The sequence below is a fragment of the Rhipicephalus sanguineus genome, chromosome 4 (assembly GCF_013339695.2).
Source record: "Rhipicephalus sanguineus isolate Rsan-2018 chromosome 4, BIME_Rsan_1.4, whole genome shotgun sequence".
Classification (NCBI taxonomy): domain Eukaryota; kingdom Metazoa; phylum Arthropoda; class Arachnida; order Ixodida; family Ixodidae; genus Rhipicephalus; species Rhipicephalus sanguineus.
In genome coordinates, this window is record NC_051179.1 from 117,905,588 (window position 1) to 117,924,558 (window position 18,971).

The 18,971-nt window shown below is 45.2% G+C and overlaps 1 protein-coding gene and 1 non-coding gene across 2 annotated transcripts in view; both read left to right on the forward strand.

The window, feature by feature from the left end:
* Positions 1 to 1,162: 1,162 nt before the first annotated feature.
* Trnam-cau (transfer RNA methionine (anticodon CAU)) lies at positions 1,163 to 1,235 on the forward strand. The gene has a single exon. It is a non-coding gene; the product is annotated as a tRNA-Met (tRNA).
* Positions 1,236 to 3,117: 1,882 nt separating this feature from the next.
* The window catches only part of LOC119390616 (caspase-7-like), a 49,349-nt gene continuing 33,495 nt past the window's right edge, over positions 3,118 to 18,971 (forward strand). The window contains exons 1-2 of the mRNA XM_037658219.2: positions 3,118 to 3,665; positions 14,759 to 14,999. Coding sequence (XP_037514147.1) covers positions 3,528 to 3,665; positions 14,759 to 14,999 — 379 coding nt within the window. The 5' untranslated portion in view covers positions 3,118 to 3,527. The remainder of the gene's footprint in view (positions 3,666 to 14,758; positions 15,000 to 18,971) is intronic.

Genomic DNA, 18,971 nt, shown 5'->3' on the forward strand with positions numbered 1-18,971 from the left:
ACCAAAGCCGGCATACATCACATAGTGATACACCTGCCCAGGAAGCTTCGGCGTTCCGGCGGCTCTGCTCCACAGCTGGAAAATTATCCGGTAGTTATGCGATTGAAGCCCCTGAAACTTTGTTAAAAGAAAGCGCGCGTCCTCTCTTTTCTCCCTCCTCCGCCCTCTCCGAGGCTGTGAATATGAATTTGGGGATCTGCACGCTGTGAATTGCTGAAGTGACGATGCAACAAGTCACATCAGCAATTCACAGCGTCGTAATTCAAAAGATCTTTTGAATTACGACCTGCTTACGAAAATTTTTGATGATTTGGTAAATTCTGTTGATGAAAAGGTGACGAAACTTAAGACATGACCGATAAATATGTACTCGCACACAAAACCCCATTACATTCGTGCAGCGTTGGTTTAATATTTGGCTGTCACATTCCAGCAACATCGCTAGTTTACCGTTCCTTGAACATTGCTTGTAGGTGTCCAATGTTGCTCAACATATGACAAAATTATCAACGTCGTTACCACATTACACCAACAATATGTGCTACTAGGGCTGCGAAATGAAGTTATATGAAGAGATACATTTATTACGCAGGAGGTCCAACTTCATCCAAACCTCAACGTATCTTGCTCTTTCTTAGCGACTTGTCGATGCAACCAGCGAAAACAACTGATGTACACAATTGTGTACAAAGCGTGTGTTTCACACGCTTTGTAAGTTTGCTGCTAAGGAGATCTCAGGGTTTCGACTCTAGAATTCTTTTCTAAACCTCCTTGGTGGGGACTCTTGATTGGAAGTGTGGGCAGGGCAGGAGAGTGTGCCGCATGTCGTTTTGTGGTACCATGGTAAACAAAACTATCGGCAGGAGAACGCGCCTGGCGTGTGCCGCACCATAGGTCGGTCATACCGCGGCAAGCACGCGGGCGTGATTTCGAAAAGCGCGCTTTCACGTTTATCGACGTTGCGCCGCGCCTTGCGCTAGTTTTTAATAACATAAGGCGGCTGTCTTGAAAGGACGCCAAAGTTCATCATTATTAACGGGGCCAGCTTTAATTATGCTCAAAGGTAGAAGATTTACGGTTGCACAACAAAAACTTGCGCAATAAAATGAACAACGAGTTGACAAAAGTTTTATAAGTACTTCTAAGAGCACTTTTCTCGTCCGCCTCGGTAGCGCAGTAGGCAGCGCGTCAGTCTCATAATCTGAAGGTCGTGAGTTCGATCCTCACCCGGGGCAAAGGCGGCAACTTTTTTTTTTCTTTCTTCAAAAGATGCCACTTTCACGCGCAGCGATAATTTCTGCTTGTTTCGTCATAATAGGCTTCCCAAGCAACGTTTAGCGGCGCTGCTGCTCTTGACAGGCAGCGCCATCTCTGGCAGAAAAAGAGAAACTGGGGCGTGATCAGCGACCGCTTTCCCTTCTCGCCACCGCGTTGCCGCTCGCTTCCGTGCACGTGCAGAGCTCTCGCGGTGCACTTGCGGCGTCTCACAATGTACCGCGTGCAGTGCGGCTTCAAAAGGATCTTCAAGCTTGACTGGCACTTCCGCAAAGCGAACTTGATAAAATGAGGAAAGCTCGTCAATCACGTTAACGGTGAAGAGCAGACGATCGACGACAACCACGCCCGACTCAAAGCGAAATGCATTTCCCAAGTCGCGATTACACCGTGTAGGACGTATACCTCGAGGTAAGTCTCATTCTGTCACGTTAAAGATGAATAATGGTCCACATGCACTCCGAAATGAAGCCGTACACGCTATCGATGTTCTGCGGCGTGGACTACGAATCATATGATTGTTGTTTTGATATGGCATGCTTACAGTAGCAGCCGTGTACTTTCGTGAACAAACGTTTGCGGCGTGCGAAAAAAAGAGTATACGGCCATGGCACTGCTTCCTGAGAAGGTTAGAGTGAAGTCCTCCGTGCCGCTGGACAATCACCCGCCGATTAAGACGCGAGGCAGCTAGCTGAGCTTCAACCACTGTGAAGCAAGATGAACTGCTCGCCTCGTTTTTTCGGCTCTCGCGTCATGCTTGCAGTCTCTTTTTATGATACCGACTTGACAGGCGTATAAAACCTGTTGCGTGAACGCGGCTAGAAAATCGCACAAAGTCAGAAGGTGGTTAATTCAAGGTTGCAATTGCAAAGCATGTATGAAGTGTCAGTTATATTTAGCGGCTTAAATATATATCACACCAATAAAGGGACAAAAACAAAGCAAACCTGCAGAACGATGTCATGGCTTGCTGAAAATGCACAGACGTCCGTTCCGGCGTGATAAAGCAGCCTTCCCGACGCGTGAAATGCAGGCGCCGAACTTCTGACAATGTGCGGAGTTCAGTTGAATTCAACCAACCGCGCAACGCTAACGGTATAACGCGAATGTGAACGTTCAACAACGACGGGTAGGTCTCACGAGCACGGGGAATCAAAACACAAAGTTGCTTCACCTACAACCGTAACTGGACTTTAACAATGCGAGAAGACAGCGAGTAATCATTACTGTAGTCGCTGCGTGCATGCGCCCCGTTACTTACCGATTCAGGTAGTCGGAACGAACGAAAGCGATGAACTCAGACAGCCAAAATAGAAGGCGAGACAGCGCTGTCAGCTATCCACGCTTGCCGCCTTTATTTCTCGTGCGACACGCCCGGGAACCGATACAGTTTAACACGTGAATCGTGTGCCTTGTCTGCACTGTCGTGGCTGGCCACTAAACCGCAATACTTCGGACCACGCTTGCGCTTCCGCGGGGTCGCTTCTGCCATCGTGGAAATGCGCAGCTTCGCACAGCAAGCCTCTCGGTTCAACGTGCCGAGCTGACGGCCCCACAGTTACCCGCACCGAGAGAAGAACGCGAGCGCACGTGCGCTACCGCTACCGTGAAAGGGGCTGAGTCGGCCGCGCGACGGTTCAGTGTTTTCCGACAGAGCCGCAGCGCGGCTGGCGCGGCGCTGTCGTCGCGCCGCAAACTTGAGCTTGGGTTCCCTATACCCACGCATTACAATCTTTCAATGGATACTCACGAACAGCTGTTGCCTGTCATAAATTTCAATGTTTAGTTCTACGAAATTTTTTTTTTCCACACGTTATAAATGTGCGAAGTCGAATTGCTGCTTTTCATCAGTCTACCTCGATTACTCAGTTAAAGAAACTGGCAGTGTCGAGCGTATGCCAACATGTATCCCACGTATCAATCATGGGCACCGCGTCCAAACCGTAACGTATCTAAACGTGTAGCAAGCCCCATATTTATTTTCACGGTCGCCGTCAACATTGGCTTGATTGGGTCGCACACTGCACCAGAGGCACTGACTGCACGCAACACTTTCCGCTCTGTTGTCCCTCTCCACCTCGTGATCCATGTCGTGATCTGTCAGCGTTGTCTGTCCGTGCTCAGTGCTGTCGTCTCTCCGCTGTGTTGTGTGCGCGATTGCGTGTGTGCAGTGAGTGTGCCAACGGTGCCCTTTGTGCTGGTCCTGTGTGTTGCGCTGTGAAATCGGTGGGTGTAAATCGAGTGCGCGCGCGATGGATCCCGAACATCGCAGGAAGCTGAGGGATCCCGACTTGATCAGCGCCATGGTGGCATGCATCGATTTCGATGCTTTAGCGCCCAGTTTGCACTCCAGAGGCGTCCTGACGGCCGCGATGGTAGACGACATTAAGGTGAGATCATCGCTCATCCAAGCACAGCAAAGTTCGCGAAAGACCCAGCCGACAGAAAGTGCGATCGCGGGCCCTGAAACATCGCACGCACAGCTAACCGCGTGCTGTGCACCTACCCCAGCGGTCAGTGCTCGGTTAAGTAACGTAACACGCTCCGGTTAACGTTCGCTGACCTTTCTGTTAGTTAAGCAGCGATTTAGCGTTCCCGGCTCAAGGTTGGTTTTTATGGAAGTGCGCATACGGAAAGGCCCTTTGTTTTATTCAGGGCAGTCCATAAACCCTCGGACGCTGTTATTTCCGGACTGTTTATGAGACCCGATGGACCGAGGTGTAATCATTTGTAGCATTCGATGACCCTGACGATCCAACAGTGCCTTCGGTCGCTGATAAGATAGAGTGAAACTATTTGTAGCGATAAGATAGTGAAACTATTTGTAGCTCTTGGTTGTTTTTCGATTCGCATCCTTAAACAAAGACAAGCCCGACAACTACTCGTACCGAGTTTTGTGCAACTTTGAACGGCCAGTCGAACAACACCAGCGCTTCTTTATTTGATGTATAAATGATTTGGCAAACATGTATAAATATATACCACTCACTCGAGATGTAGTCTTGCAAGCTGATGACAGAAGTTTCTTGTTTTGAGGTAGCAGCCTAGGTGTGCTTGAAACGGCAGCCAATAATTGGTTAGATCAACAGTTAAATATCAGTAAAACCAAATATGTTGTTATTCAGCCTGGAAATAAGCATGATGACAGTCAAGTATAACAGTTCTCAAATAGACTGGACTTCATTTTTAAATTTTTAGGAGGTATTTTGTTTCTTCGGCCTTGGTCAGGCAGACAATGTTCTACCTAGCCTTGCCATCCAAGACCTTCCCTGTTTCTGCAACACACTCAAATAAACAAAGAAATAAAAACTCCTTTCTAGTGACTTCTTACTGGGCAAGCTCTTTGTAAACCCATACTTGGCGAATGAAAAATGTGCCATCACCGAGAACGGTTCATTGCGACTGACTCCGAATTGGGCACACACACCTGAGACACAACTGTTTTCTTAGAAAGCAAAAACAAGCAACATGCGAAAGTTGCCAGAAGCTGAGCACAGCGATACTTATGTTGATCACATGTCCTGATATTGCAACATAAAGACAAAAATATTTTGGTTCATTCTGCGAATAACACGCACCTTTACACCCTAGTCAATAATTGGTTAGATCAACTCTTAGTTTGGCTTGTAGCAACCAGTTTCAGCATTAAAAAAAAAGACTGGCTTTAGAAATAAGCTTTGAATTTACGTCACTTTTTCCATTTATTGTCTAACACGGAGCAACATAGTTTTTGCGTCATGAAGCTTCATTTAAATAATTAATGAAACTGCATGTTGCATGTGCCCTAATGTTACACAATGCACACATATTTTCACAGGGGCATGTTTTTTACAGGCACCTTATCTTTATATATAGTCGAGCTCCTTAAGACTAAGCACTTGAAAAGGAATGTTTACGAATATGACCCCTGTTTTTTGAGATACAGAATGCCCCTAATATCTTTCTGCCTAGATGCCTAAATCATTGCTTCAGTGTGCACAGCTATTTAGGTATGCCTTTATTTACATTTTTATTTTATTTAATGTTACTGTCAGTGCACATCATGACCAAAAATATATTAACATGCAGTGAACGGAATAATTGAACGCAGTAATACAATGATGCAGGCACTATTGTTGAATGTGCTAAAACACTAACTGTGAAAATCAACCCACAAATTCTTGTGTTTGCAGTGTTGACAGGATGACAATCTCAATCATGTTCCTGGAGAGAAATAAATGAGTATTTGTTGCACTCATAGTAAAAACATTCTTCGTTAATGTGTGTGCACGATAACTTTATGCAGGTCTTTTGATTTATTGTAGTACAGGGACTCGTGAACAAGCTGCAGCTTATTAATTGAGCGAATGAAAAGTTTAAGCTATTTTTCTTTTCTCCTGACACTCGATAGGGGCAGGTTTGCATTAGCATGATATGAAGTTATGGTGTCAGGCTGCTGGTGTTAAGGGGAAAAAAAATGAACCATTATAAAAGCAGCGCCTATTGGGACTTGTGGTATTGTGTTGGTTACAATGCACAAAAATGACACCTTGACAGGCATCACGCTGCCTTTAACCTTAGCTCCCTGTGTTGATGAAAGTGTTATGTGCTGCATAGTACTTCTCATAACCTTGTGTCTTAACGGAACAATAGTGTTATCATTATTAATATGAAAGCTGAGTGGCTCCCTCCGATTTAAGCTTGTTCTTTTCTGAAGAACAAAACAACGGCAGCTGCCGAGGCTGGTGTTTTGTAGTGAGGCCTTTTTCAGAGTTGATGCCTTTTCGCACATGGCCAGATGTCTGGTCAATCACCCACTTGTGTCATCGATGCAGTTAGGTGGGCATGATCGGCATGTCATAAAACAGAATGAAGCAAAATGCTTTGCTACAAAATACCAGCCTAAAATACTGAGAAGCTTGCCATGGATTCTAGTTCACAGCAGTATAAAAAGAAAAGAAGAATGACGCAAACCTTGCTGAAAGGGGTACTGACACCAATTTTTGAAGCTGAGCTTACTTCGTCGTACAAATCTCCTGTATTGAGAGACCATGTCAAGCAAGCGTGAAGCTCAGTTAAGGCTAATAAGATATTTTATATTTATACTGAGGTCAATCTTCGCGTGGCACACCTACTGACATCGACACTAGTGTGCCATCGGGTACAGTGTCAATTCCTGTGACTTCGCACCACTGTGGCTATTTGCGATGACGTCAGGCACCGAAACATTCAAAATAGCCACTTGTGCGTCACCAACGGAGCCACGCAGTGGTGCAGCCGTGGAAACGCCACGATATCTTGTGCGAGCACATGACGAGAAGCTCATACTGTGTCGTAACATCAGGGTCCAGTAGGGACCGAAACCAGCGTTTAAAAACATGTTGTAATCAATTTTTCAGGGTGCACTCACACTTACCAGTATAGTTTCTAGGCTCTTGAGGACTTGGGCTTTCATTTGATGCAAAAAAATTACAACTGAAAATTTTCGTGTCAGTACCACTGTAAGTGCAGTATCGCATACTGCAGCTGATGAAAATCATTCATTGTTGAAATAAAAATAATATTTCAATAATTAGACTTGATTAAAGTCAGCTTTGCTTCACACACTCTTGTCAGACGAATTGCTATACGAGCGCTTGAACATCTGTTTCTCTGTGCTATGAAGGGTCATGCTGTGGACTTCGCAATTCTGTATTTTTGTGTTTGTACATTATATTTTGATTCGAATATTGTGAGAAAGTTATAAGCACCTAATACCAAAGCTACTAAAAAGATGTTGTTATTTTGGGTCAAGTGGCAAATACACCTGAACATATGTGGCCCTACACAGATGAGGGGGGTGTAGTTTAAATAGTTTCTTTAATATCTGGTGTTTTAAGGGCCAAAACTACACTATGATTATGTGGCACGCCGTAGTGAAGGGCTCCGGGAAATTTTGACCATCTGGTGTTCTTTAATGTGCACTAACATCGCACAGTACATGGGCCTATAGCATTTCGCCTCCATCAAAATGCAGCCGCCGCGACTGTGATCGAACCCGCGACCTTCGGGTCAGCGGCCGGGCACCGTAACTGCTGCACTACCGTGGTGGACGGGGGGTAGTTTCGGTCGGGTAATCTGTTACATGTGTTACATTAAGATGTTAGAGGAATTACTGGTGTGTTTATGAACTTCGTTTTAACAGCGGAGCTGTTTAAGCCGACTGTTACTCCGTGTAGAGCGTACGGCATACTATCTTAATCATGAACGGGCACGCGCTCTCTTCGTCCTCTTCTTCATCTTCTGCTTTGCTCCCGGAACATCTGTGCCAATTTGTCTGGCATGGGATGCAATAACTGATGAGCAAGAGAACAAGTAGCTTTTGTTCTAGTTTTCTACGACATATGCATGCCAACATACTTTTTCTAGGTTTGCATATTTGAAGAACCAATTCATTCTAAAAAGAGACAGGGCGTGCAAACACGGACACAAGAAAGAGATCAGGACACCACAAACGCCGACTAACAACTGAAGAGACGCACAACGGCTGAAAAGAAAGAAGGCACGAAAACTTATCTGCGCATGCCCATGCAACAGGCGAACCTATCAATCCGGCACGCATGGCGGTCTACGTGGAAGATAACTGTTAAGGCATTTGATTTCATCTTTATGCAAGTTAATCGACGGTTGGCTCACGCATGCGCTACCACTATTCTCGATATGCCATGCTTCAATCATCAGGCGCGTTTCTTCATTTCTATGCCGGTACAACACTGCGCATTCATCGAATTTTGGCGTGCACTTACAATCTCGACAATGTAAAGATAGATTAGAAGGTGAGCCTCCTGTTAGCGATCTCTTATGTTCCAACAATCTCTGGTTAATGCATCGGCCCGTCTGTCCTACGTAGAAGCGGCCGCAGCTGAAAGGGACCTTATACACCACACTCGTACGGCAATCAGTGAATTTGTTGGTGTGTTTTACGAAACAATTATCGGTCAGCTTCTTGTCTTTTACTTGCTCATTCTTCCTCTGCACAGCGGCACAAATCTTACCTAGCTTATTGGCAGCCGTGAAAACAACATTAACGCCGTATCTACTTCCTATTTTCTTTAGCCTGTGAGATATGCAATGAATGTACGGAATACCTACGACACGTTTCTTCCTATCGCTTTCTGTAACCATGCTCGGACTTAACCAATAGACTTCTTTAAACGCTCAGCGACCGTGGCCACTGCATCACGAGGATACCCCACATCTAAAAGACGCGTAACCTGTGCGCTAAAGCTATCACTCATTTTGTGTTCACAGGACTTGGTAAGGGCTGATTTAAGGCAAGACATGGCGATGCCGTTTTTACAACCTTCGAGTGCTTCGACGAAAAATTTAACAGTGGTTTGGAAGATCTAGGAGAATACTGCCATCACACGTGGTTCTTCTGGAACGTTAAGGAAATGTCTAGAAATTGTATTCCATTATTCTGAAAGGCACCTCTTTAGTAAAGCTCAGCCCTCCTCCATTTAATTCAAATTTTTCGCTCACGGAAGTTACCACCTTTTCAAAGTCCTCACCATTACAAAAAATCAAGTAATCGTCCACATAACGAAAAACCTTAATAACCGAATTACCTAAGGCGCCTTCCAAAAGATTGTCAATCTTGCTAAGGTATAAATCACTAAGAACCGGAGCAACCTTAGAACCAATACATATCCCTGATTTCTGCACATAAATGCCTTCCTTCCAACCTACCAGCGTTGACTTTAAATACATGGAGAGGATTTCTAGAAATGCCCCGGTAGAAACACCACATTTATCGGTGAAAACCGTCTGGTTCCCTTGTTCGTTAATACATTCATTAACACATTTTAGCAAGTCCTTATGCGGCAAAGAATAATATAAGTCTTCAATATCCATACTAAAAGCTTTACAACAGTCGGGGTTCTCCTCTGAGAGGAACTGAACTAGCGCCTGAGAATTACGCATACGAAAAGGATCTGAAAAACTCAAAGAGGTTAAGCAGTTCTGCAGATAACTAGATACAGCGACTTGCCAGGTGCCAAAAGGTCGACCTTTTGTTAAGACATAATCTTGAGAGAATAGCTTGTAATGTCAAGAAGGCTAAATCACTTACTTTAGAATTGTTTTTTTCAGCCAAAACACATAAGAACGAGATTCCGTTTCGAGCAATCGTTTCAGAGCAAGGCACCTGGCAAGTCGCTGTATCTAGTTATTTGCAGAACTGCTTAACCTCTTTGAGTTTTTCAGACCCTTTTCGTATGCGCACTTCTCAGGCGCTAGTTCAGTTCCTCTCAGAGGAGAACCCCGGCTGTTGTAAAGCTTTTAGTATGGATATTGATGACCTGTATTATTCTTTGCCGCATGAGGACTTGTTAAATTGTGTTAATGAATGTATTAACGAACAAGCGCACCAGACGGTCTTCACCGATAATTGTGGTGTTCCTACCGGGGCATTTCTAGAAATCCTTTCCATGTATTTAAAGTCGACGCTGGTAGGTTGGAAGGAAGGCGTTTATGTGCAGAAATCAGGTATATGTATTGGTTCTATAGTTGTTCCGGTTCTTAGTGACTTATACCTTAGCAAGATTGACACTCTTTTGGAAGGCGCCTTAGGTAATTCGGTTATTCAGGTTTTTCGTTATGTGGACGATTACTTGATTTTTTGTTGTGATGAGGACTTTGAAAAGGTGGTAACTTCCGTGAGCGAAAAATTTGAATTAAATGGAGGAGGGCTGAGCTTTACTAAAGAGGTGCCTCAGAATAATGGAATACAATTTCTAGACATTTCCTTAACGTTCCAGAAGAACCACGTGTGATGGCAGTATTCTCCTAGATCTTCCAAACCGCTGTTAAATTTTTCGTCGAAGCACTCGAAGGTTGTAAAAACGGCATCGCCATGTCTTGCCTTAAGTCAGCCCTCACCAAGTCCTGTGAACACAAAATGAGTGATAGCTTTAGCGCACAGGTTATGCGTCTTTTAGCTGTAGGGTATCCTCGTGATGCAGTGGCCACGGTCGCTGAGCGTTTAAAGAAGTCTATTGTGTTAAGTCCGAACATGGTTGCAGAAAGCGATAGGAAGAAACGTGTCGTAGGTATTCCGTACATTCATTGCATATCTCACAGGCTAAAGAAAGTAGGAAGTAGATACGGCGTTAATGTTGTTTTCACGGCTGCCAATAAGCTAGGTAAGATTTGTGCCGCTGTGCAGAGGAAGAATGAGCGAGTAAAAGACAAGAAGCGGACCGATAATTGTTTCGTAAAACACACCGACAAATTCACTGATTGCCGTACGAGTGTGGTGTATAAGGTCCCTTTCAGCTGCGGCCGCTTCTACGTAGGACAGACGGGCCGATGCATTAACCAGAGATTGTTGGAACATAAGAGATCGCTAACAGGACGCTCACCTTCTAATCTATCTTTACATTGTCGAGATTGTAAGTGCACGCCAAAATTCGATGAATGCGCAGTGTTGTACCGGCATAGAAATGAAGAAACGCGCCTGATGATTGAAGCATGGCATATCGAGAATAGTGGTAGCGCATGCGTGAGCCAACCGTCGATTAACTTGCATAAAGATGAAATCAAATGCCTTAACAGTTATCTTCCACGTAGACCGCCATGCGTGCCGGATTGATAGGTTCGCCTGTTGCATGGGCATGCGCAGATAAGTTTTCGTGCCTTCTTTCTTTTCAGCCGTTGTGCGTCTCTTCAGTTGTTAGTCGGCGTTTGTGGTGTCCTGATCTCTTTCTTGTGTCCGTGTTTGCACGCCCTGTCTCTTTTTAGAATGAATACGTACCAACTAGCTCAGCTCTCTGTTACTGAAGAACCAACAGAGCTAGAAACAGGTTGATTGTGGCTGCAGACAGCACAACTTATTGACAAGCTGTTGAGATCGAATTGACGTGTCACTTTAGTTTGACCATTCTTTGCCAGGGAGAAATAAAAGGCACCTATTTCACGCTGCGTGTTGTGTTAATTTATGACCCCCCCCCCCTTTTTTTTCTCACTGAAAGGGATCCCTAAATACTTCCACTGGTCCACAAGGGGTCCCTGAAACATCCATGGCTGAGAACCACTGTTCTAGGCATTTTCTTGGACTTGGCTACCGCCTTCATTCAATGCCACAACCACAATAATCACCTCACGCTCACCGCTCTCAACGTACAGTGTGTGTATGCGCACATGCATGATCTCGAAAAAGACGCTCTGCTCACAGAAACTGGCATGGTAGCACTTTCTGAAATCTGGAGTGATGAGCCGACTGTGTGGTCCACAGCAAGTGGATTCGTTGCTGGTGCAGAGGCGTGGGCACATATAAGTACACGGTGATGCGCAACTTCAACCTAGGCTGCATCCCACTTGCCCGGCCACCAGACACAGAACACATACAGACAAGCAGGGGAATCGGCAAGGTCTGTGTTGCACACATCAAATACAATAACAAAGACATTGCGCTCACTGCCATCAACCTGAGAACTGTCAAGAAACCCTTCCACACATGCATACAGGTTCGTGAAACATGCGTGCATTCTTCATCATAACGGACAAGTATAAGCACTAGATATCTTCTTGCCGCATCTGGTGTTGGTAATACCTATGTTGCTGTTGGCATCGTTACGCATCTGTAAACAACTGGTTATATAACACATGTGCGACCTTTCAACATATGTGTGTGCGTATAACATTCATACATATCTTTAGCGTCATTTCGTAAAGCTTCGCTCAATGTAAAAAATTGCGCCATAGTCACCTTCCCGCCGCACGCTTCACATTACATCGATTCCCACGGTACGTGGGATCTGCCGAATTTTGTGTAGTAGCTATGTTATGAATGAGAAGAAATTAAAGTGAACGAAAATAGTTTTGGGATGTCTTTGAGGTCTGTCCTGTGCTGAGACCATGTAAAATATGCATAGCCAGTGAACATCTCAGTGCTGCAGCAAGCAGTACCTGTAGGCTCTGGGATGCACCCTTGAGAGGGAGTTGTCTGCATGTACAGTTTCGGAGAAACATTTAAAGGGACACTAAAGGCAAATAACAATTTATATCGGAGTGAAAGCTCGATGTATGACAACGTCTAAAACGGCAATATTATCAACAGCAGTGCCCTACTTACCGAGAAATTAAGCTAAATGTATCACATGATGGGCGTTACGAATGGGACATTTTCGAAGTGATCCCGATGACGTATGAGAGTCTGCTTACAATAAATCACTAGTAATCAATCTAGCTGCAATAAAAAAAAGAACCTTCCGTGCATCAAACGACGTAATAAAATGCTGTTTGTTCGTTTCCGTTTGATTCATGGAAAAAAGAACCTCTGGGGCGTTGCCATGAGAAACGGGGTGCGTGGTTCAAAGGTTCCGTTTTCGCCGAACTGCGCTTCGCCCGGCGCCCTGCTTCGCTCACGCGGTCGCGTCTCAGTGGTAGTTTCAGTATCGCGTACTGCCACGTATGTTTTGCACGCTCGTGAAAGTCGCTCTGACAGAAAGTTCGACAAAATGCCGCATGCATGTGATGTTGCCGGATGCCCGAATGGTGCACAACGCCAGTGCTGCAGCAAGGAAACCGATGTGTCTTTTCACTGGGTGCCGCGGAATGAATCCTTACGCTTGAAGTGGCTTAGTCGCTGAATTGTAGCCCAGTGTCGCGAGCCAATGTCTCGTCAAGTTCTCCGTCCACATCCATTGCGGCGACTGCGGCAAGCTTCGATGGCTTCGATGGCCGTTGTTGCTGCTGTGGGTCCCGCTACTTTCGCTCTGCTGCTACTAGTGTCAATGGCCGCGCAGTAAAGACGGGCAACGTTGGGCACGGCAGCAGTGACGTATGAAAGTCTGATTTCAGGCGGGTGATTTGAAATGCGTAATGCGATGCGGACCACGAAAACGTGACTTTATTTCAAAATAAGCACTTCCTTGGCATAAAAGTAGCACTGCGAGGTTTCTGGACCACTATTTCAACTTTCAACGTCGACTTAATATTTGCCTTTAGTGTCCCTTTAAGGACCATGGTACCAGCAAAAAATAAAGATTTCTCCAAGCACAGTACCACAGCCTAGGTTTGCTCTAATGCATTGCATTAGGAAAACCTAGGCTGTACTTAGGCTGCACCACTCTATTTAAGCCATCATACTCAGGCTGCAAAGAAAGAAAGTTATTTGTGGAATCAGTTGGTCTCTAAACATCTGCTCGCGACTGTGCACTATCGGCTCTTGCCAGATGTTTAGATGCGGCCCACATGCTTGGGCTCTTTTTTTTGTATTTAGCTTGGCACTTTCCTTACGCCTTTAACGAAGTTTTTAATGTATTAATGGTTTAACCTTGCAGCATCGGTTACGATGGCAGCACTCTCTCAACAGCAAGTGTGTTCACATAGGCCGTTTGTGGCACGAATTGGGGAGTGCAAGACACTGTTTTCTCTGTGTGCACTTTATGAAAAGAACTCCTTAAGGGCAGTGAATCTGAAGATTTTAGTGCAAAGAAGGAATGTATTTGAGATTTAGTTGCATAGAGGGAATCCTGTGGTGAGAATGCCGAAGAAAGCATCGATGAAGGCCTGAGAAAATTGTTATCGCTAGCAATCACTTGCGAAGTGATTGATGATAGAGACTATGCATTGTATAACAGCCTCAGGCATAAAGAAACATTTTCAAAAGTAATTGAGTTATGGCGAATATGTTTGCATACGTGCTTTTTATGCTTGTCTTATGAAGTGCGCAAGGTATGAAGTTCCCGACTCTCATGACCACGAACTGAGTAAAGCAGTTTAGCCTTACGATCTTTACTTTGTCACCTCCATACCACTTTTTGCAGGAGTTCGCGTCTTTGGTTTATGGACAGCCACTGCTTTCTGCATATTTTCCTGTCCCTCTGCGTAATTGATGGAACTGTCCTACCTTTCACCAAACTTGCATAGCGAGTACCTTTCAAGCTATTACATGGACACCAAAGAAAAAATTTATTTTTCTTGTATGAATAAATTGCTCTTTCACAATTCCAAAATCGCCACACTTGTGGTGAGAAGGCACTTCGTAAGTGAAAAAATGCGCAAAAAGAAAAAGCGGTTGGCGACGCCACCTTGAAATTGCTGCCCCAAATGACGTCACATCATAGATTTTGACAGCATCTACTAGGTCCTACGTTGTTCCTAATCAGTAAAAGTGAAGTACATTGTCTTCTGAAGGCGCCATAGACTTAACATACCGAGTTTCAGGAAATTTTGCTCAGCCAGTGTCGCCCAAATAGTGTACAAAATACACTTTGAAATCCGTGACGTCACGCGTGGAGATTTCGGCGCAAAATCTAAAAATTGAGATTTGAGCTTGATTTTATCCTCTATTAATATACCTGTGATGGTGAAATTAATGAAATTTTAGTTCTCAGAATACAGTTTATCAATCTAAACTGATTCATTGTTTCCCTTTAGTGTCCCTTCAACAAGGACGAGATAGGGGTTGTGATATGTTCATAAAGGCCGCAACACCGGTTCTCATGCTTCCCTGTTGCAGGAAAAGACAGACCTGAACGAGCGCAACCTGTGCCTGCTGTACCGACTTCCCAAGAGAGGGCCTCTGGCCTTTGACCGCTTTGTCTCCATCCTTCGAGAGAATCGCATGTTCCAGGCGGTCCACCTGCTGACCGGGGAGCCTCAGCCAGAACCGCCCGCCTCCAGTGTGGTGCAGCCTCCCCCACATCATGGGGCTCGGCCTTTTGGCGGCGGCGATGCCCGCCTTGACTCTGCTCACAATGGTGGGTGGTGCTCTTGAGTACTGGGATTTGAGCTGGCCATTGCTGCAAAATAAGAACAGTCTTTGCATATTCCCTTATGGTGAAGTGACCCAGGTCTTCATCGCAAAATGTGGTGTTGTATTATTCTGTGCTAGTTAATTTTGTATGTACAACCGAGTTTTCATTATATGTGTCAACTTTTGCCCCTCCCCGCTTCAATTAACATTTGTTCCCTGAGAGTATGTTACATAAATAAATAAATGAATAAAACCAGAACAGCACTATTCAGATGCTGTAGTGAATTACTTGGGGCTAGTTTTGGCCTTGCAGGGTTCTTTAACCTTTGCGGTCTGTTGTCGGACTCCTTTCAACAACGTAACACAGCCGCAGCTGCCAGTTGTCGTGTAATGCTGGATGCGCTCCGTAGTGGTTGATTCATGAATGCATCTTTCATCTCTACAAGGGTAAGTGAACTTTACCCGCCTTCCTTCCATTCCAGGCTGAAACCAAAACAAACAGAGCTTTAGTAGAAAATTCAAGCTTTGTTTCTTTTTGTTTCAGACCGGAATGGAAGGAAGGAGTGGGAAAAGGTTTGGGACAGGAAACAGCGAAAAGGCTGCTCACCTGGTTTGGACATCGCAAACAAACAAGCTCAGTGTGTAGGTCACTCGGAAGCAATTAGTTTGCAAATTACGAGGAACATACGTGGCACAGAAACGACTAGCGTTTAAAACAGAATGCCACATGTCTTCTTTCCACAGGAGGCACACTTAGGGAAACGGTGCAAGCTAACATGCACATTATCTAAGTCAACTGCACCTGTTAGACCAGTCTGTGAAGTCACACACACTCGGCCAGACTGGTTGTGTATGTCACTGACCATGGTAGATGACTTCAGTGCATCATTTAAAGGGACACTGAAGCATTTTGAAAGGGGAAAAAAAAAACGATGTTATGGGGGTGCTTCATTATATTAATGTTGTGTGGCAAGCTTGCAAATCTGGTTGAAAACTTGTGTAAACCAGTGCGCAGTAACCCTAGTTTTGCATAAACGTGCAGCAAGAGCCTTGGGTGGCATTGGGAATCTCGTCATCACCTCTGATTGATCGAGCCTTTGTGACATCATCACAGAAGTTGCCAAGGCAACTGCCTATGCATCGCAGCAGGCAATAGCGTGTTGTAACGGTTTTTTTTAAATTTTATTTTAAGCAAGCGCTTTGCTCTTTTTATGGTCAGTTGCGGCAGTCGCAATTTCGCTGTACATCCGCATGTGGTCGAGGCAGTAGCCCGTGTATAAGTGATACAATACAATACAATACAGATTTATTTCTAGAAATACAGACATTCTGGAGGACACCGTTGGTGAAAAGCTGTTTGAAAAACAGCTTGATGGAGCTGATGGTCCGTTACAAGACAGACATTGCCGTTGCATGAAAAAAGAGTAACATTGTTAGAACTCAAAGTAAATTAAATACTTACACAAATGCACAAAACAAGACATAGATAATATAAAGAATAATGCAAACATATTTGATACATAAGAAGAAAAAGATACAGTTAAACCTGGATATAACAAAATTGAAAAATCCCTGAAAAATTCGTTATAAACACGTTTTCATTATACCCAGTTTTCACACGAATATTTGGAAAAGAAACGCAAAAATTAAACACAAGGGGAATTGAAGGCAGAGCTCACCCAAAACATTTATTTAGCGGCAAAAAACTGCGTTATTTTGCTCTATTGCTTGTTTGTGAGAAATGGCAATACTGAGCGTTCGTAGGACGCCAGTACAATGCTGCTCCGTCATTGTCTAGCCTTGGCCTCTGAGATTGGCTCTGGCAACATGCCATCGCGTTGCCGGAGCCAGTCTCGGAGGCCAAGGTCTCGCGAACCCACGGCATGGCGCAAGACGCCAAAGCGCGTGACGACAGTGACGAGTCAACCTTCGAAGATCTGTCGTTGTCACTGTGGTCGCGGACAGTTTCCACCAGCACCTAATCTGACATCTCCTCAGCAGTGACGACGCAGCTGTCGGCATTTAAAAAAAATCGCAAAAGCTGCACGTTGTCAAGGGTTGCTCCAAGCTCACTCAGTGAAACCATGCACGCACATACGGCATCAAAAACTAAGAGTGAACTCCATATGCCGCGCAAACTAGAAGCGTAATGACACGGAGCAAGGATTTTTTTAGTGGCGTCACCTGGTGTCACATTAACGAAGTGGAGTTCAGAGACTACTGCAACAACCGAAGAGCAGCGCTGCCAATGCAAAAGCCAATTTTTAAAAATTTTTTTAAAAGAAAACCGGCATGGTTGGCGTTGGCACCCGCGAGCGGCTGAATGAGGTTTGAAGGGAGAAGCGGGGGCGAGAAAGCCAGCTCGAGGAGTGCAGGCCTCGCCTACCCGCCTCATGCACACCCGTACGCACAAACGAGCTCTCGCCTCGCAGTTGCTGGGGCTTCGAGCGCGCCATGCGCAACGCCGCCACTTCGCGCTCTCGTCGGCGGGGCAACCGTAGAAGATGCATGCGGCTCCTGCTCGTACAAAAATGACAAAATTCGGGCCAAAATTCCTAGGTTGTCGGAGGCAAAAATTTGTTATATTAAGGATGTCTCCCACTGCCACTTTGTTACATGGAGGTCGGAAATACATGTGCTTCTATGGAGTAACGGCGAGGAACAGAAAAACTTCGTATATCGAGGAATTCGTTGTATGGAGGTTCGTTATGGGCAGGTTTAACTGTACGTGAAGGGTTACAAGAAATCATTCGCAAGTGCCTCTGATAAACGAACACTAAAAATGAAAAAGAAATGCTCAATCTGATGACTGGAGATAATGGCTTTGCCGATGACGCAGCACAGGATAGCATGCCCCATCCCTCAACTTTCGCCCTTGTTAAGCCCAGAATGAAAATATTTGAACCCGGGGCTGATCACCAATTTACTGTTGTCGGACCTGCCACACAGACACTGATCTCAATTGAGCCACGTCCGGATCACTCGATGTGAATCAGGTGCTGCTGTATCGGGATTTTGCTTGATTCAAAGACACTCGATCGTGATCGAACGTCTCGGTAGCGATTACAGGCTGTCGTCTGCATGAGGGATTGTTGTTGTGTAGCAGCGACAAATTTTGATCGCGATAGAAAACTGTAAAAAAATGATAGAAACTTCCTGCGTGTCATTGGTGTGACACAACCACTTTTGCTGGTAACAAAGCCCAGCTGTGATAAATATTTTCCATTCAAGAATTGTTGCTGCTAAACGGGTACAACCACCTGGTTTCTGGTTGGTCAGTTGGTTTGTTGGTTTTAACGCCCTAAAGTTTAACGCCTGAAAGTGGCAATGAGAGACACTATAGTAGAGGGCTTCGGCTAATTTCTGCCACCTGGGGTGCTTTAAAAGGGTATTGACACGAAAATTTTGGTGTGACATTTTTTCGCTGCAGTATGTTGCTGGAGGCCTATTGGTTGTAACATGGTACATCGCTTGCTGCAGCGCACAACAGATAATTGCGGTGTATTTATTACCGACCAGTCTCAGTTTCGGTTTGGGACAGCTCCGAAGACAAGCCTCTGTGTGCAACTAACGCCATGTAGCGTGTGAAACGGCACACAGGACCGTGACACACTTCCGTGCTGCCTGCACGGTCTTTCGCATGCAGCATGTGCAGCGAAATGTCATTGCTGTCATCGTCATCATCGTTACCTCGTGGCAAAGACTTTCTTGCGGCTTCCACACTTTCGGCGCAGGCATGGACTCGCGATCAGCCGCCGTATAGTAGCCTGCTGGCGCAAGCGTAGCAAAAGTGCAATGGCGACTATGACGTCATTTAGCTGGGAATCTCGGAGCTTGGTCGCAGTGGTGACTTCGCGGAAGTTTGGGGTCACCTTCAGGTCACTTTGGATGATGTCAATGTCGCGAGGTGCGGCGTATAGCGCAGGATCGGGCACGCGTACTTCAAATTTGATATAAATTACTTTCCAAGCTGTAT